Source organism: Vipera berus (genome assembly GCF_964194415.1).
Source record: "Vipera berus genome assembly, chromosome: 5".
In the NCBI taxonomy this organism is placed as follows: domain Eukaryota; kingdom Metazoa; phylum Chordata; class Lepidosauria; order Squamata; family Viperidae; genus Vipera; species Vipera berus.
Genome location: NC_138207.1, coordinates 75,174,525 through 75,193,490, shown reverse-complemented (window position 1 = coordinate 75,193,490; position 18,966 = coordinate 75,174,525). Strand labels below are relative to the sequence as shown.

The 18,966-nt window shown below is 42.9% G+C and overlaps 1 protein-coding gene across 3 annotated transcripts in view; it reads left to right on the top strand.

The window, feature by feature from the left end:
* Positions 1 to 4,712: 4,712 nt before the first annotated feature.
* PANK1 (pantothenate kinase 1) overlaps positions 4,713 to 18,966 on the top strand; it is a 50,366-nt gene continuing 36,112 nt past the window's right edge. For 2 of the 3 annotated variants that reach the window (XR_014026749.1, XM_081330062.1), the window contains exon 1: positions 4,713 to 5,155. Coding sequence is in view for 2 of the 3 variants with exons in the window: in XM_081330062.1 (XP_081186188.1) it covers positions 4,918 to 5,155 (238 nt within the window). In the remaining variant the exon portion in view is untranslated. Of the gene's footprint in view, positions 5,156 to 5,903; positions 5,992 to 18,966 lie in introns of those variants that run through there. The other variant, XM_081330063.1, reaches the window with a different exon arrangement.

Here is an 18,966-nt window from a genome sequence, read left to right as displayed (position 1 = left end):
AACATAGGTATCAATATAGACTCCATCTCAAATAACATATTGGCCACATAACAGTGTATAAAACACCTACTGTACATCCCACCAAAATGGGGATGCTACAATCCTTACAGATTCCTTTAAGAAGAATGTATGACATGAGACATATGTCTCATGACTGTCTACTAGGTGACAGCTTACTATGGTTTGTGTACAATCTCTGTTCCATTATCAAGTGAAGAAGATGCTCTTATGCTAACTGAATCTAGATTTCTTCTCTGGGATAGAACATACTAAGATTTTACCATTGGGGAAAGGTACTAAGCAATTACATGTGCATTGTGATAAATAGCAATATATGTATTTATTAAATTTAGGGACCATCCATCTCACTTGCAGAGAGATTCTGGTTGATTTACAGCTAAAAGCATAAAAGCCATACAAGAATGTAAACCACATTGCAATAATCAATACAGGAGATGACCAGGGCATGTGTGACTAAGAGAAGGGCCTCCTGATCCAGGAAAGGGTGTAAATGTGCGTAACACAAAGTTGAGCAAAGGTCCTCCTAGCCATGACTGCTGCCTGCTACTTGAACAGGAATTGTAAGTCCAGGAGAATGCCCCAGATTGTAATAACCAGGTAATTATTGATATGCACCAGGTAATTATTGTATATATTGATTATACATAAAGATGTCTCTAGTGCACTGGCATTTTCCTCATACAGAAATCTGCAATGTTTTCATAGAATCAACTTCTTACAGATCTTTTTTCTACATAATACAGGTTCTCTCCTATTTAAAATTCTGTGACATTTTCTATTCATTGGTATGCCAGTTTTGACATATCTGGAGGCAACACCATATGTGTAAGTTGTGAAATGTTTTAACTGTCTTATTTTCATTCAGAAAATAGCAACAACAAACCTGATACTGTTAAAACACTCAACATTTGCCAAATGGAAGACTTATTTGTGGATTTGGGTGTTTGCAGTCTAATAATACATGCAAAAAAAGAACAAGTAAAAACTTGTGCTGGAACTGATTTCCTGAAAAGACTTTCAGACAGAGTGCATACATTATGGCCACAGAAGAAACAAAATCACTGATGCAAAAGACTACTGCTTCATGCACAATGTTCATTATCTGTAGCAGGACACCAACATTAAATACCAGTAGGAAAGACAAATATAAATTTGGAGAGAGGGACAACAAGAATTTGATATCCAAAACTCTGTGTAGAAAAATCCTCAGTTGATTTTACATTTACCTTTTTCTACTATTCTGGGTTGCTGCAATATATTTGGGCCAGAACAATAGAAAAAGGAAATGGTGCATCTATACAACACATTCCAACAAAATGGATCCCACACAACTTCATCAAAAAGTCCATCACTCAACCCAATAGAGCACAACCAAGACAAACCCTAAAAAGACTTAGACTGCCATACATCAAGAATATCTCAGAAACCGTAAATAGACTGTTACAACCGCATGGAATCCCCATAGCAAACAAGCCAATTAAAACCCTTCAAATATCCTAAGCAAACCAAAAGACCCAGCAACCCTAGAAGAAAAAATAGAAGTCATCTACAACATACAATGTAAGAACTGCAACTATGTAGGGCAAACAGGCAGAAGACTGGCAGAACGCATCCATGAACACCAACTGGCAGTCAAAAGGCATGACGAAAATTCTTTAATTTCACAACATATAGACAGATTTAACCATAGTTTCAATTGGGAAGATGTGACAATCCTAGATCAGACCAAATCCAAAAATTCTAGGGAATTTCTAGAAGCCTGGCACTCTGACAAATCAGCCATCAATAGACAAAAAGAAACTATAGCCCAACACACTAAAAAAACACAGTAAAAGACATACTAGAAACAAAAATTAAAATAAGCAAGAAAATGGTAAGGGAACACCTATCCAACCTTGACGAATACAAATCACCGGGACCTGACAGGCTACATCCCAGGGTTCTGAAGAAGCTGGCAGATGTTATCTCAAAACTGCTATACCACATCTTTCATAAATCCTGGAGCACTGGGGAAGCACCTGAGGATTGGAAAAGGGCTGATGTAGTCCCCATCTTCGAGAGAGGGGAAAAAACGGACCTAGGAAACTACAGACCAATCAGTTTAACATTAATACCTGGGAAGATCCTAGAAAAGATAATCAAAAAACAGATCTGTGAACAACTAGAAACAAACAAAGTCATAACTAGTAGCCAGCACGGGTTTGTTAAAAACAGATCATGCCAAACCAATCTTACCTCATTCTTCGATAAAGTGACTAAACTAGTAGACCAGCGAAACGCAGTGGACGTAGTATACTTAGATTTCTTAGACTTCTTACAGAAGCAACATAAAAGCTCCAATAATAGAGACAAAAAAGAGCAAGAATGTGTTCAAACACGTATTGCCCCCATAGATAATACTGACCAGTCTTTCCATTATATTAATAGTTCATAAGCAGAGAACTAAGCACATACCATCAGTCCAAGATTTCAAATCCCGGATAGTGGTGTCTTTCCATTGTAGTAAAAATATTTTTTTTGCTATGATCAGTACATAGCAAATTCATATGATACATATATTTCAAAATATAAACTAGGAAGAGATACCTTTGTGTAAAAAATTACTTGCACATGAAAATCCTAAAGTCACAGTGGCAACAGCCAGATTTTTAATGAAGGTTTTAAAGAAGTTTTTAGTAATCAATCAAATGAGTTGGGATTTTAAGTGTACTATGATTTTATTTTCCTGAGCTCCAAGATCACCACAGATGGGGACTGCAGCCAAGAAATTAAGACGTTTGCTCCTGGGGAGGAAAGCCATGGCAAATCTAGACAGCACACTAAAAAGCAGAGACATCACCCTGCCAACAAGTGTGTATAGTCAAGGCTATGGTCTTCTCAGTTGCAATGTATGGCTGTGAAAGTTGGACCATAAGAAAGGCTGAGCGCCAAAGAATTGAGGCCTTTGAACTATGGTGCTGGAGAAGGCTCCTGCAAGTCCCTTGGACTGCAAGGCGATCAAACCGGTCAGTCCTAGAGATCAACCCTGACTGCTCTTTAGAAGGCCAGATCCTGAAGTTGAAACTCAAATACTTTGGCCACCTAATGAGAAGGAAGGACTCACTGGAGAAGAGCCTAATGCTGGGAAAGATTGAGAGCAAGAGAAGAAGGGGACAACAGAGAATGAGGTGGCTGGATGGAGTCACTGAAGCAGTCCGTGTGAGCTTAAACGGACTCCAGAAGATGGTAGAGGACAGGAAGGTCTGGAGGAACGTTGTCCATGGGGTCGCAATGGGTCAGACACGACTTTGCAACTAACAACAACTTGAATATTTATTAAATATTTTATTTGTTAAACTGTTTTATCTAATGCCAGTTTTAGATTACATTTGTCACTTGCTTTTTGGGTCTTTGGGCTATAAATAAAATCAGTTAATTGATTGAACACTGTGCATCCAAAGTTGTGTTTTCTGATATGGCTGACCATAGGTTGAGCACAAACCCCATCACTGTGCCAAGAGAAATAAGTGAGCATTTAAGAAGGGCTGTCAGAATCCACTTATATCACATTCATAAATGTATGTTTAAAACATTATCCCCCCCATGGATTCTGCCATCTCCCGAGGAAGGAGGAGCGCATGTGGATTCAACCTGCCTTAGGTTATTTCAAAGACCAAGGGAAACCTTTTGAACTGGGGGAACAAAAGGGAGGGTTAGAGAAGAAGGCACCTGGCCTGTGTCTTCATTTAAATCTGTAGAGGAAGAAGGCAATAACCATAAAGATTCGAAGTTCCTTTTTTCCCACAAAAGGGATGATGGGGGCTGACCAAATGGGGTTGAGGGGGTTGAACTGGGAACCCTTTATAAAGTTTCAATTTGTAAAACAATACTAAGTCCTGTCTTGTATTTCCACAACCAAGCATGTCCTAGTAAAAATTCCTTTTGGACTAGAACTGACTCCAAGTTTTTGTTTTCCTAAGTGGATTGGGGTGGGTCCTGACAGGCGTGTAAGAAGAGATATCAAGAGGACCTGGATGCCGATCACAGAAACCAGTAACTAGTACAAACGAAGTTGCCGAGGCGTTTCGGAGGGAGGGAGGGAGAGAGAGAGAGAGAGAGAGAGAGAGAGAGAGAGAGAGAATAAGAGAATAAGAATCGTTTGCAAACTATAGGAAGGGGTTGAGGAAAGGGGGTGGGGACAGAGAAAGTGGTGGTTGTTTGGAGTTGGTAAACTTTGGAAAGAGAGGGGGAAAGTTGAAAGAATAAAAGGTAAATCTAGAAAGCCAGCCGTAAATCAGGGGAAAGAAAGGAGGCTTTGCCAGGATAGAAACTTGGGTGCCAGGATGGAGATTTACAGTAAACAGTTTTTGTTTTTAACGTTTCCTTTCCTTCGGCTTAGAATCGCTTCCTTCTTTGCTGAGCTCTGTCCGGGAGCAACAGTGAGATGCTCCTTCGCGCGCGCGTGTGGTTTCTTCTCCCGGATAGCAAAGACACACCGAGCTTTAACAAGGCTGGCTGTACCGAAGCTGGTCGGTCGGTCGGTTTGGGAAAGCCCCCCCTCCTCCCCCGGCGGCAACCCACCACGTGCGGGAGGGCGAGGGAAAGCTGGTGGGTCACGCCCCAAATTCGGGAAGGAGCCCGGCGCTCTGCGGCTCTGCTACCGCCCCCTTCCCAGCAATCCTTCGCCGGGCGCTCCTCCTGCAGGACGCTTGCGCTTGGAGCTGCCTCGGGAGGGCGGTGGAGGCGCGTCCCGGCCGCTCGGCAGCCGCTGCGGATAGCCAGCACGGTGGGCGCTGCGGGACGCCGCCTCGCCTGCATCGCTCGCGCGCGCCGGGGAGGAGGGCGAGACAAAGGACGAGCGGCGGCCTCGGGGGGGTGGTGGCGGCGGCGGCAGCAGCAGCAGCTGTTGGCGGCGTCATGGGGGAGAGGCTGCGAGGCCAAGCCGGCGTCTCTTCGTCGGCGGCGGCGGCTCCCCCCACCTGCTCGCTGCACAACGGGCTGCCGCTGCACAACGGCTTCCACCCTCCCGCCAGCAATGGCGAGGCTTCCCACCCGCTGCCTTTTCGCTCGGAGCTGCCGCTCTCCAGCCACGACTCGCCGACGAAAAAAAGCAGGGCGCGCCGGAGGATGGATTCGGGCAGAAAGAACAGGCCGCGTAAGTGAGGGCTGAGAAGGTCCGTCTCGGATGGGTGCGTGGCATGGCATGGCATTGGGAACCCGCTTGCAGAAGGCGGCCCTTAAAGCTAGAGTTGCATCGGGCGCATCGCTGCCGGGCAGCTTCCTCCGCCTTGCAGGGTTTCCCGACCGGTCCCGGTTCACGTGGCGCGGCTGTTTCATTAAGGGAGGGGGGAGAAACTTATCTGTGACCGAAACCGGCGGGCAGGCTTGCCTCGCTCACGTGTATGTGCCGTCAGAATGTTTTAAAGCGCATTCACGTGATGAAAGAGCTAGGCAGGGCTTGCGCAGCAAGAGCTCATTGCGTCGCTCTCTAATATTATTTTGATATAATAACAAAGGACGCTGCAACCATCTCTTTTCGAGCCGTTGTTTTTTTGTTTTGTTTTTTTCGGGGGTGATGCCGTTTCTGGGTTCAGGATCTGATCCCGCTTTCCCATTTCGCTCCCAGCTCCAAGGAGCGGCTCCTTGGTTTCTGACTTGCGACGAGCTCTTGTTCCGCCGCCCAAACATCAGTTCATTAAATACGGTCTGGGCTCAGCCAATAGGGGCGCCTTCTCGGGGTGCACACCCACTGATCCCACGTAGGCTGGTCCCGGGCTTGACCAATGAGGAGACTGGAAAGATGTGGGCTGGTCTCATGTCTCCTCTGTTCTGTGCAGAGCGCTAAAACGAGGAGTTTCTCAGTTGTATAAATGTGCCCTTGATAAAGCGCTTTGCCCAGTTTTGGGGATGTAAAAGTCACACAGACTCGGATTCAAGCCAGCTGTTCCTCTTAGTAGCTCAAAATGAGGCTAATCATTGACAAGAAACATTGTAAGTAAACGACACTTTAGCCTTGTTTTTATAATCAGTCTGGTTTTCTCTTGTCATTGATGGCACCTTTATTAAGGAATGAGGAAGAGTTTGACTAGGCAGCAAGGATAGCAGGATGCTACCTGAAACTTACTGGGTTTGAGTAAAAAAAAATATATATTCCCCCTCCTCTTCAGTTCTATGAAATTCAATATATTTCTCAAAGATTAGTCTCAATAGCATGTGTTTAGGAGTAATGTCTGTGGCTGTAGCAGCTTCTTTAAGGTTTAACATAATAATCCAAAATAATTAGACATACAGAGTGTTGAGTTTGTAAATAGATTCTAAAAATGCTGTGTGAGCATGCTGCTAAAACAGTGATATTCACTTGATCCAATTCTTAATTTACTTGGAAATCAGACCCTATTTTATTAAATGTGGCACTTGAGTCAGTACATTTAGATATAACCCCACTGAGCTGCAATATATAAGTTTGATAGCTTTTTTGCTGGATTTTGAGAAAGAAAAACCACTTTTCCTAAAATAGCTGCTCCAAAAAAAGGTTCATTCATTGTTTCATTGAAATGTTTGGCAGAGAAGGGGGGGATATAAATGGGATTAAAATAAAAAAAATAAAAAATAAAAATGTTATTTTCCCATTATATTCTCTGATAGATTAGGACTTTTACAAGGTAAGGAGTTGTTTATTTTAAAAGAAAATAGTCCAAACCTGAATTAAACAGGAAAGGGTTAAAGAAAGTAAAATACCCATTAAAATGATGCATACATGAAAATTTTATTCCCATTAGAAGTGTTTTTAGGAACTTTTACATTTATTAGAAATGTCTACAATATGGTAAACCATAGAGACTTGGGGTGTAAATCTAGTTCACAAAATGATTGCATGTGGTTGTTGACTTTGATTTTTTTATTGATTTTTTTGTCATTTAATATGGTATCCCATCTGTGATGATTGCTTCTGCATCTGAAAGAACCCCACTGAAAGAGTTCTAGCCTTATGTAACATTTTTCAAAAAAGTATTGCAAGATTTTAAATATGTTCATCTTGGAGTGATTTCTTTGGAGAAATGTAGCAATGTAATCTAAGGACAAAAAAAGTGCATTTTCAGAATAATTCTTTATTCTGCATCAATTTAATTAGTCATTTCAGTAGCAACTAATGTTTTTTGTTATACTATAATTGTTATGCACATCCATAATAGTAGATTGTACTATTAGTAGCTTGTTTTTCATTTGTTCAAATACTAGTAGTCTACATTTACCTTATTTTTCTGACCTTAGTATGCATAATCTTTAAAATCACTTAATATTTATGGCTTTTGCATTCAGTTCTCAAATCTTTGTTGCCATAAGAGATTGGATAGCCATTTGTCTGAACTGGTATAGGGTGTCTTGAGCAGGGGGTTGGATTGGAAGACCTCCAAAGCCCCTTCCAATGCTGTTATTCTGATTTTAGCTTGTACAATTGCTGGTGATGTTATCTTTAAATCCTGTGTTTAAGAATAATAGTATCGCATAATCTTCATTATTTGTTGTAATATCAGCAAACGGTGGATGCTTACTGATATTCATCCTGATCTACAATGAATAATACAGTATTTTGTGAAGAATATTTTATTTTACAAAGAATGGTTTGAAAATTCCACAGAACTTTGTTAAAAAAAACATGGATTTAAATTCCAATTTTCTGAGGAGAATAAAAAGAATGAGGAGGAATAATGAAAAATGGAGATAAAACATCTAAACTGAGATTCCTAGAATCTTTGGACTGTTTATATTGAGTAGCAAAATAAGGATTTTCACTGAAGAGATCTGTATAAAATCCAGTAGTGAATTACCTGGTTGTTCTGGTTTGGCAGGATTATTTAGAGGTCAGTGTTAAAAGGTGCTTATTAGTATTGTATGTGAAAGTGTGCTTTACAAATTGTATGATGTAACTTGTGTGATTGTAGCTTAATAAAGAGAGGACCTAAAACCCATATTTGGAATTCCAACGTTGTTTACTTATCCTTTGCATTACACAAAAGATAGTTGCTATCATTTGTTTTTTAAGTCAAGAAGAAATAATTGTCCCATTTATATATGTGAAAGTCTCTTCAGGTTTTTATTTAGTAATACAATAATAAGCATCTATCAGAGAACCAGTCTGGTGAAATAGCTGGACTAGAAACCAGAAGATTGTGAGCTGTAATCCTCCCTTAAACATGAAAGCTGGCTGGGTGACTTGGGCCAGTCATTCTACGTTGGCTAACCCTATCCTACCTCATAGGATTGATGTTGTTGGCAATAGATTGGGAACATTATGTATGTCACTTTGAATTATATAACTTAAAAGCAGGGTACAAATCTAATAATAGACAACTATAGACAGTTGCGGAGATAGTGTTGATTTCAGATTATGAAGCGACTATTATCCTTTGCTTTATGCTAAAAAAAGTTAAGAAATGCTTGCTTCTGGTGTCAGGACTGAAATGGCCTTGACAATTGGGTAGGCCAGGTGATTTTGTGATAACAAATGATTCTCTAGGGCAGACATGTCAAACTCGTGATGTCACATGATGTATCAGGATGGTTTTGCCATTGCCGGCAATGGGGTTGGCGCGGCTTCTGTATGACGCGTCCGGCCCGCGGGCTGGCAGTTTGACACCCCCGCCTAGGGTGATTATGCCCAGCCTCTTAATTCAAATCAAAGTTTGCCCTCTTGGTAGCTTTCTAGGGAATGGTTGCAAGTTAATTGTTGTAGATGCAATCTGCAGTCGACTGTGTGTCCCAGAGAGGAAGGAGAATGAGTTCAGAAGCAGCTCCCACATCTTAGAGACTTATTTTCAATGAACTAATGCCTTCCACTGCTGAGTGTTATGTTTCAAGCTTTATGCTCTGTATACAAGAGAATGCCACCACAAATCTAAGGCAAACAAGACTCAATATAATGCTCCATGTTATAAACCAGAGAACTTAGGGCTGATGCCTACGTTTACGTTTACGTTTTATTAAATTTTTATACCGCCCTTCTCCCGAAGGACTCAGGGCGGTGAACAGGGCATATAATAAAAATACAAAAATACAAAAGTTAAAATAGAATTAAATTAATGCCCAAAATAAAACAATAAAATATACAAATATTTAAAACCCTAAATTAACTCCCCATCAGGCCAGGCCAGCTTGTTCGAATAAGTGGGTCTTTAACCCGCGCCGGAAGGAGCGGAGATCCGGTGCCATCCGGAGCTCAACCGGCAGTTGATTCCACAAAGCCGGGGTGCCCACAGAGAAGGCCCTCCCCCTGGGGGCCACCAGCCGGCATTCTCTGACCGGAGGCACCCTGAGGAGGCCCTCTCTGTGGGAACGCACAGGGCAGAGGGGAGTTGACGCCGGCAGCAGGTGATCCCCGAGGTATTCCGGACCCATGCCATGTAAGGACTTAAAAACCATCACTAAGACCTTGAACCTCACCCGGAAGACAACTGGTAACCAATGCAGCTCGCGGAGCAAAGGTGTAACATGGGAGTACCGGGAAACTCCCAAGACAACTCTCGCGGCCGCATTCTGTACCAGTTGGAGCTTCCGAGTGGTCTTCAAGGGAAGCCCCATGTAGAGAGCATTGCAATAGTCAAGACGAGAGGTCACGAGCGCATGAGTGACCGTACACAAGGCATACACAAGGCATACACAAGACACAAGGCCTACAAGTTGACCATACATCAGAATCCATTTATATCACATTCATAAATGTATGTTTAAAACATTATCTGCCCCCCCTATGGATTCTGCCATCTCCCGAGGAAGGAGGAGCATATGTGGATTCAACCTGCCATAGGTTATTTCAAAGACCAAGGAAACCTTTTGAACTGGGGGGAACAAAAGGGAGGGTTAGAGAAGAAGGCATCTGGCTTGTGTCTTCTTTTAATTCTGGAGAGGAAGAAGGCAATAACCATAAAGATTCAAAGTTCCTTTTTCCCCCAGGAAAGGGATGACACGAAGTAGAAGGATGGGGGCTGACCAAATGGGGTAGAGGGAAGGGGGGTTGAACTGGGTACCCTTTATAAAATCTCAATCTGTAAAACAATACCAAGTCCTGTCTTGTATTCCCACAACCAAGCATGTCCTAGTAAAGATTCCTTTTGGACTAGAACTGACTCCAAGAGTTTTGTTTTCCTAAGATGTGGATTGGGGTGGGTCCTGACACCATATCTGTTCCAGGATAATGTTGGACCTAGATACGCATCTATGATGTTTTTCCCAATGACGCTTTTTGAGAGGACAGCATAGGAACCCTCTTTTCTTGCTCACCTAAACAAATACCACTTTTAAAACATTTATATGGAATGTTGGTACTGGTTACTGAGCACAAGACTTCAGCAATTTATTTTAGAAGAATGCTCGTTAGTTTTACTGCAGTTTTGGACATCTTTTTTTTCTGGTGTATCCATATATCCAAATTTAATTATTATACATAGTAAGCAAATAAGGATGTTAGTTGGAGTAAATTTGTGCTGAAGTTTGGCATCAGGTTTGTGCTGTCATTTACATCCTTGTGAATTAATTGAAGAACTACTTCTGTTTTAATTCCAGCTTTGTCTTTCAACACAATCATCGCCACCTATTAGAGTCCCTTTTTCTTGTGCTACATTAAAATAAACTCTTACCTGGATTTTGAAAAACAAAAAATAAAAATGTTACTAAAACATCCGTAGCTTATCAGTTTTTGGCAACCTGTGGATTTGTCCAAAGGTAGGCTCATAAAGAGTGTTAAAAATTCTCTTGTCTTGTCCTTTAATAAACTTTCCCCTATATAGTTCAGCTGTTAACATCCATCAAGTTGAATGACCCTTGTAATGTTTTGGATACTCTGTTTACTTAGTCCTTGTTGTGATAGAAGTTGCAAATGTATGTCTGGGCTGTACAATTTCGGATGCAATTATGTTACTGCAATTGAATAGAAGATATTTTTAAGCACAGAAAATTTGATATTAGGAAAAATATTTTTAATCTAGCCTAAATTCTTCCTAAATTCTTTCCTATGTATTAGATTGTTTTTTCATAATCAATTACCGTCCTATGTATTCTGTCCACCGTCTTATGCAACATCGGTTAGATCCAGAATTATCATACCAGTGTGAAGTGAATCTTAGTTTATCATTTTCTTTGTATTAATAATACACAAATTTGGATTTCTAACATATCCTAGAATGATGTTGAGCATCATATTTCTGCATTATATCATTTAATACACTAAATTGTTTTTAGATGTAGTCGGTTAGAATCTTCACATTACATGATTTATCATGTTTAATTTTATGCTGTCTTGTATGAATAGTGTAGTGTGTAGAACTGGATTGTCTTGCACCAATACAGGTTTTATATCTGATAAAACAATAGTAGTGTTGAATTTCTTCTCCTCCCATCTCTCAAAAATTTTATTAATATTGTGTGACAAGGATGGTGCATTCCAATTACCGGTAATTCTTCTGAACAAAAGAAAATCAACTTTATATGACACGATCCTAGAGTAATGATTCAGGATTGTGTTAAAATACAGTTAAAATAGTAGGAAACAGTTGCACCTTTTGGTTTATTTTACTGGGAGCGGAAATATTAATTTTTCCATAAAAGGTACACTTTTTAAAAATGATAAGTAACCAAGGGAGAGAAATTTCTTCCAGGCTTTGGAAAACTTGCTGTTTTAAAGACTACTACCTAGTGCTTTATTTCATCAGATTAGTGGATAACTGCTCACAATAAGAATTCCCAGATTATTGGTTTTCTATTATTCTCAAGAGTTAGACAAATGAATAAGATGAACTGGTTAAGGTGAACTGGGATAGCCTGAGGACTGGTTTGTTATGAATATAGCTACATGACTGCCAGACATAAAAGAAGAAAGAAAAAATAAAAATACCAAGCCCAGCTTTATCATACTCTTGTTCATTTTTCTTGGCTCAGATATGGGTATTACTGAAGTATAATTAGAATTGGTTTCATGAACCCTGTGGTTTTCATTTTTATTATGTGCCTTGCTAAATAATACCATGTTTGGCTGATCAGAATGTAATTTATTTATTTATTTATTTATTTATTTATTTATTTATTTATTTATTTATTTATTTATTTATTTATTCATCGTTTACACGGCTGCCTATTTCACTAAAAAGTAATTCTGGATGGTATGTAACAAAACTATAAAACAGTTATCCTAGAAACACAATTATTATTTTTTTTAAAAATCACAAAGGCTAAGGGAGGATAGCATATGTTAACAATAATGGAGCTAACTCAGTATCTCATTGGTCCCCTACACCTCCCAGCTTGATAGTATAAGGGATTTCCAAAAAATCAACAAGCCTCACTTCAGGGAGAACATTCCATGAAGGATACCATGACAGAGAAAGCCTGCCTTCTGGGGCTCCCCAGGTCTAGCTCCCTAATAGATGGGACCTGTAGCATGTTCTTCTCCTTGATCTGATGGGATGGGTAGATGTAATCTAGGAGAGTTTATCTGTTCTGTACCAGCCTGCTACCGGCCCTGCAGAAAAGGCAGGGACAACCCCTTTTACAAGAAGGCAAGAGGCTGGAATTACGCCTGCCAAATTTATTGCTACAAAAACAAACAGAACAAGACAAACCAAGATACAGGAGCTTTAAGAAACAGGAACTATCCAAGCGGTTGCCTTCAGCAAACCAGCCCTCCCACACATTCCCCTTATATAGAGTTCAGGGCGTGGCTTCTCTCTGCCTCCTTCCAAGAAGCCCCATTGCCTTCCTCTGTTTACTCCTAATTGACTGCCTCCTGCGTCGGGCGTCCTTGAACAGGGCCAGCTGTGGGTCATCTTCATCCACGCTGTCAGGCTCACACAGCTGGGTCTCCGTGGTGACCAAGTGGGAGGGGCCTGGCTGAGGGCTCTCATCAGCAAGATCTTCAACCCCCTCAGCAAGGTCTTCAACACCCCCCTCCTCCTCCTCTGAGTCGTCCGACCCAACTGCCGAACCCACAGGCTGACCCTGAATCACAACATTATCCCTCAAATAACTCAGCCCCGTGCCATGGACTGCTTTAAAGTTCAAAACCAGTACCTGGAATTGGACCCAGAAGCTGAGTAGCAACCAATGCTGCTCATGAAGCAGACATGCAACGTGTGCTATTCTAGAGGCACACATAACTGCCCACCCTGCTGCATTTTGCATCGGCTGAAGTTTCCAGTACTCTTCAAGGACAGCCCCATTATAATAGCCCAATGGGGAGGTGACTAAGGCATGGTGACCATGAACAGAAACCACCACCACCCCCAATTTAGGATTGTGCACAACTGGTGTACAAATATGAAGTTATGTAAAGACTAGCCATGACTGCTACTTTCTCTTCGTGCCAGAGTCATGAGTCAAGAGGACCTCCAGGTTGTGCAGTAGGTCTGCTTGGGACAGTGCAACTCCATCCAGCATCAAAGATGGCATAATCCTAGGACTGGCAAGTCCCAATTCCTAAGCCACTCAGTCTTGCCAGGGTTCAGCTAAAGCCTGTTATTCCTTATCCAGACCCTCATAGCCTCCAGGCACCAGATAAGATATCCACAGTGTCATTTAATTTGCCAGGCGCAGAGATGTATATTTGATATCTCATCTCATGGAATCTCATCTCATGGCAACAGATGAACCTACCCAGTGACTTTATATAGATACTGAATAAGAGTGGAGAAAGAATTGAACCCTGCAGCATCCCATACAGTAGCGGCCAAAGATGGGATCTCTCTCCCCGCCCCCCATCGCCAGCTAGAATAGTCTGTGGAGAGAGATGAACCAGCACAATACTATCAATCTTTTGAGCCGATCCAGAAAGATACCATGGCATCCTGATGACATCGAAAGTTGCAGAGAAGTCAAGTAGGGAAAGGATGACTGCACAACTAGAAAGGTTTTTTTAAAATTTCCTAAAATGGGTCTCTGAGGGTTTCCATTTGTTCGAGTGTCTAGATCAGTGATGGCGAAACTTTTAGAGACCGAGTGCCCAAACTGCAACCCAAACCCACTTATTTATCGCAAAGTGCCAGGGCTGCATCAGCATTGTGGTGCCTTCGGGGGGGCAGAGAAGTGCCTCTGAGTGCCGCCTCTGGCACGCAAAAACCGGGGGTGCAAAAATGGCCACTGCGGGGTGCAGATATAAGGCGCTGCACCACGCAAGAACAGGGCAGGGCTAGTGAGTATCACACAGGCACTAGCCCCGCCCCATTTGCAGCCCCATGTGTGCATGCATGCATATAAAATGCTTCCCCCTCCCTTTCCTTCCAGTCCACCAATCGACTGGTTGGTGGCCTCTGGTCTACCACCTCTACCTGAGCTTGCTTGTCAGCCGCTTCGCCTCCTTTGTGCTGGGTGGGGCTCCCAAGGCAAAAGACAAATCTGGATTACAGTCAATTTGTTTGTACTCAGCAAGCAGTATCTGCCATGCTCCTGAATCATCCTTGTAATTTGATCCATTCAGCATTTAGGAGCAATGGATTACTTCACCAAGCAATCTACGTCATGTACTGGATTTAAAATGCAGAGAATATGACCCAACATTAGATTTAACGTGGACTAAATATTGAACTGGTTATTTATGTCTTCCCCTGCTTTTCTACCACTTAGAGAAATAAAATGTTCTGAAGATCTTGAAAGATGGTGCATTCCTTAGTATCTTTTTGTTTGGCCTGGTTTCTGATCCTAAGCTTCTACTCAGAAGAGTGAAGAAATGGAGTCTCTTCCTTGTTGAACAAACCAAAAAAACTCTGTAGTGTTCTTGAGCATTGGTTTTGTGCCTGAAAAATAGGTCTCCTACTGCTTTTTAGCTGTTGTGAAACCATACAACTATAAAATATAAGGAATCAAAAGTGAACTCCAGTACAACAGTGTTCTGAATTCTCTGGAAAATTTTGACGGTGGAAATACAGGTAATCCTCAATTTACAACCATTTGTTTAGTGACTGTTTGAAGTTACAACAGCACTGAAAAAAAGTGACCTATGATCGTTTTTCACACTTACGACCATTGCAGCATTCTCTTGGTCACATGATCAAAATTCAGATGCTTGACAACTGGTTCATATTTATGACGGTTGCAGTGTCCTGGGGTCATATGCGACCTCCTGACAACCAAAGTCAATGGGGAAAAACAGATTCACTTAACAACTGTGTTATTAATTTAAGAACTGCAGCCATTCATTTAACAACTGTGTCTAGAAAGTTTGTGAAATAGGACAAATTTCTCTTAACAATTGTTTCCCTTAGTAGCAGAAGTTTGGGGCTCAATGGTTGTCAGAAGTCGAGGACTGCTGTAATACTGATCTGCCCCATTTTTGTAATTCTTTGATTTCAAAGTACACAGTCCTCAGATGCTATAGGGAAAGGTTTGCTGAACAGATAGGTCAGGGTATGCTAACATGCTATTATCAAATGTGGTGATGCCAAGTCCACAAAACACGAGCCAATTAACATTATTGCAATACCAATCTGCAGTTGTCATTTGTGTGCTGCAATCTCTCTGCTGCCCTCAAATGGATTTTAGAGCTTGTTTGCCCTTTGTAGGTCATTCATATGGTTTCCTCTGTCTTGGATTGATCTCAAGTTGTATTATACCTAACACAACGCTGATATAAAGAACTGCGTTTATGCTGATGTTAGCATGCATACCAAAATCTGCTTCATTATGGGATTGGGAGAGGCAAAGCACAAGTAATTTATCTTTTCCCGTGTAAGATTGATAGTGTCTTGGCAACGTTTCGACGAGGTCCCACTTGTCATCTTCAGGCTGGTGTCTTCGGCTTCGTGCTTGTGTGAGCAAAGCGTGATCGGAGCTGCCGTCTCTCTATAAATATTGGTGTGGGGGTGTGGGGCGCTGGCTTTGTTGCTGTAAGTGGGTTGGTTGACTGTGTTGTTACATGTTGATTGGTTGATGGGCCAACTAATCCACAAACAATAACCCCATCAACCAATGCATGACGTTCAGTTGACTTTCTGAGGAAAGCAAATTTTTAAAAGTTTGCAAGTACTCAGACTAAATGCAGTTTAAAAAGTATAAATGCAGTTTAAAATGCAGTTTAAAAAGATAAACTACTCCCAACCCCAAAACATAGTCTTGTACAGTTGCAGAATGTCTTAGACTTAGAGTGATCATTCCAGTTCTTGACTTTCAACAAATGAGACCTCTGATGAGACCTTATATGGAATTTCAAGCTTCTTCAATCTTACGAAATTTTACAAAGTAGATGACAAATATATTGCGCTTCTTCATTTTGGGGAATAACTGTTGAAAGATGTGCTATTTTTGTGTGGAACTAGTGAATTTGTGCATAACTTTATTTTGAAATCCTAATTAACCTTCTAAAAACAGACAACTAAGTGTGATTTTTGCATGCATTGTGACAAAAGCATATATTTATTTATTTATTATTGGGACTTATATGCCGCCCTATCTCCCGAAGGACTCAGGGCGGCTAACAACAATAAAATACAATAATACAAAAGTTAGAAAGAAATTAAATTAATAGCCCCAGTAGAATAAATTAAAATTAAAATTAAGTTAAAAATTAAAAACATAATTAAAATTCCTGTCAGTCCAGGTCAGCCTGATGGAAAAGGAGTGTTTTGAGGCCGCAGCGAAAGGACCGGAGATCCGGGGCCATCCGAAGCTCAAGGAGGAGTTGGTTCCATAGGGCTGGCGCTCCCACAGAGAAGGCCCTCCCCCAGGGGGTCGCCAGCCGACATTGTCTAGCTGACGGTACCCTGCGGAGGCCCTCTCTGTGTGAGCGCACTGGGCGATGGGAAGTTGTTCCCGGCAGCAGATGGTCCTGCAAGTATCCCGGGCCTAAGCCATGTAGGGCTTTAAAGGTAAGTACCAGCACCTTAAATCTCACCCGGAGGACAACCGGTAACCAATGCAGCTCACGCAGGAGGGGTGTAATATGGGAGTATCGGGATGCTCCCATCACTACCCGCGCAGCTGCATTCTGCACCAGTTGAAGCCTCCGGGTGGTCTTCAAGGGCAGCCCCATGTAGAGAGCATTGCAGTAATCTATATGGGAGGTAATGAGTGCGTGGGTGACTGTACGTAGGGCATCTCGGTCCAGATAGGGGCGCAACTGGCGCACCAGGCGAACCTGGGCAAATGCCCCCCTGGCCACGACTCCAATATGATCTTCAAAACTGAGTCGTGAATCCAGGAGGACACCTAAATTGCGTGCCCTATCTACGGGAGGTAACACCTCTCCTCCCATAACCAAAGATGGAACCTCTTGGACAAGTCGAGATGCTGGTACGTAAAGCCACACAGTCTTGGCCGGGTTGAGCTGGAGCCTGTTCTTCCCCATCCAGATCTGTACCGCTTCCAGGCAACGGGACATCACATTGAGGGCATCACTGGGTTGGTTCGGGGTGGGGATGAAAAGCTGAGTATCATCAGCATATTGATATCTCACCCCAAAACCACGGATGATCTCACCCAGCGGCTTCATATAGATGTTGAACAGGAGGGGCAAGAGTACCGACCCCTGAGGCACCCCACAACTAAGGGGCCTAGGGGCTGACCTCTGCCCCCCTGCTAACACCGTCTGCGAACGGCCCAAGTAGGAGGAGAACCACCGTAAAACAGTGCCTCCCATTCCCAGCCCCTCAAGACGTCGCAGCAAGATACCATGGTCGATGGTATCAAAAGCTGCTGAGAGATCTAATAGGACCAGGACAGAGGAATAACCCCTATCTCGGGCCTGCCAGAGATCATCCACCAGCGCGACCAATGCCGTCTCCGTGCTGTACCCGGGCCTGAAACCTGATTGGTACGGATCCAGATACTCAGTTTCCTCCAGGACCAAAGGGAGCTGCCGTGCCACCACGCTCTCAACAACCTTCGCAAGAAAGCGAAGGTTGGAGACAGGACGAAAGTTATTTAAAATAGCTGGATCCAAGGCAGGTTTCTTGAGGAGGGGCCTTACCACCGCCTCCTTCAAGGCGGCAGGGAAGCACCCCTCACTCAATGAAGCATTGATAACTGCTAGGAGCCAGCCTCGTGTAACCTCCTGAGCCGCATAAACCAGCCAGGAGAGACACGGGTCCAACAGACACGTGGCGGCACTTAATTTCCCCATGGTCCTGTCCACTTCATTCGGAGTCACAGGGTCAAACTCTTCCCAAATGTTCTCGGCCAAACCCATCGCTTCCCCCTCGTCAGATACTGCCCAGTCAGAGTCCAGACCAGCCCGAATCTGAGTGATTTTGTCCACCAGATACTCACTAAATTCCTCGGCCTGTCCCCACAAGGGGTCCTCTCCCGTCCCTTGATTTAAAAGGGAGCGGGTCACCCTAAATAGGGCGGCCAGGCGGTTATCTGCGGATGCAATGAGGGTGGTGAAGTAAGCACGCTTCGCCACCTCCATTGCCACAAGATAAGATCTAGAAAAGGATCTTAACTGTGTTCGGTCAGCCTCGGACCGACTGGATCTCCAAATGAAGCCCCTTCTCCGGCGCTTCATCTCCCGCAGGTCCACGGAAAACCAAGGAGCGAGCCGGGATCTGCGCCGGGTCAGAGGCTGCAAAGGCACAATGTGGTCGAGAGCCTCCAGTGCAGCCCGTTGCCAGGCATCAACTAAGGTCTCGACCGGGCTGTGGGAAAGGGAGGTAGGAATCAATCCAAGCGCCGTCTGGAACCTATCTGGGTCCATCAGGCGCCTGGGGCGGAACCACCTGGTCGGTTCCGCCTCCCAGCAGCGGGGGGTGGCATGACGGAGGCCCAACCGCAGGAGATAATGGTCTGTTCATGAAAGGGGTTGAGATGTTGGAGTAAACGCCCCCAGACCATTAAGCATATAATTGGAGATATCTACAGCTGAAGGAATAGGATTTGGATAAAGCTATAATAAAATTCAGTCTGGGTTTAATGGGCTGTAATACAGCATTGCTGAGGTCTGTTTGACTTTTTCAAGATATTTTCCCCAGTCATCTGGCCTTGGATTTTATT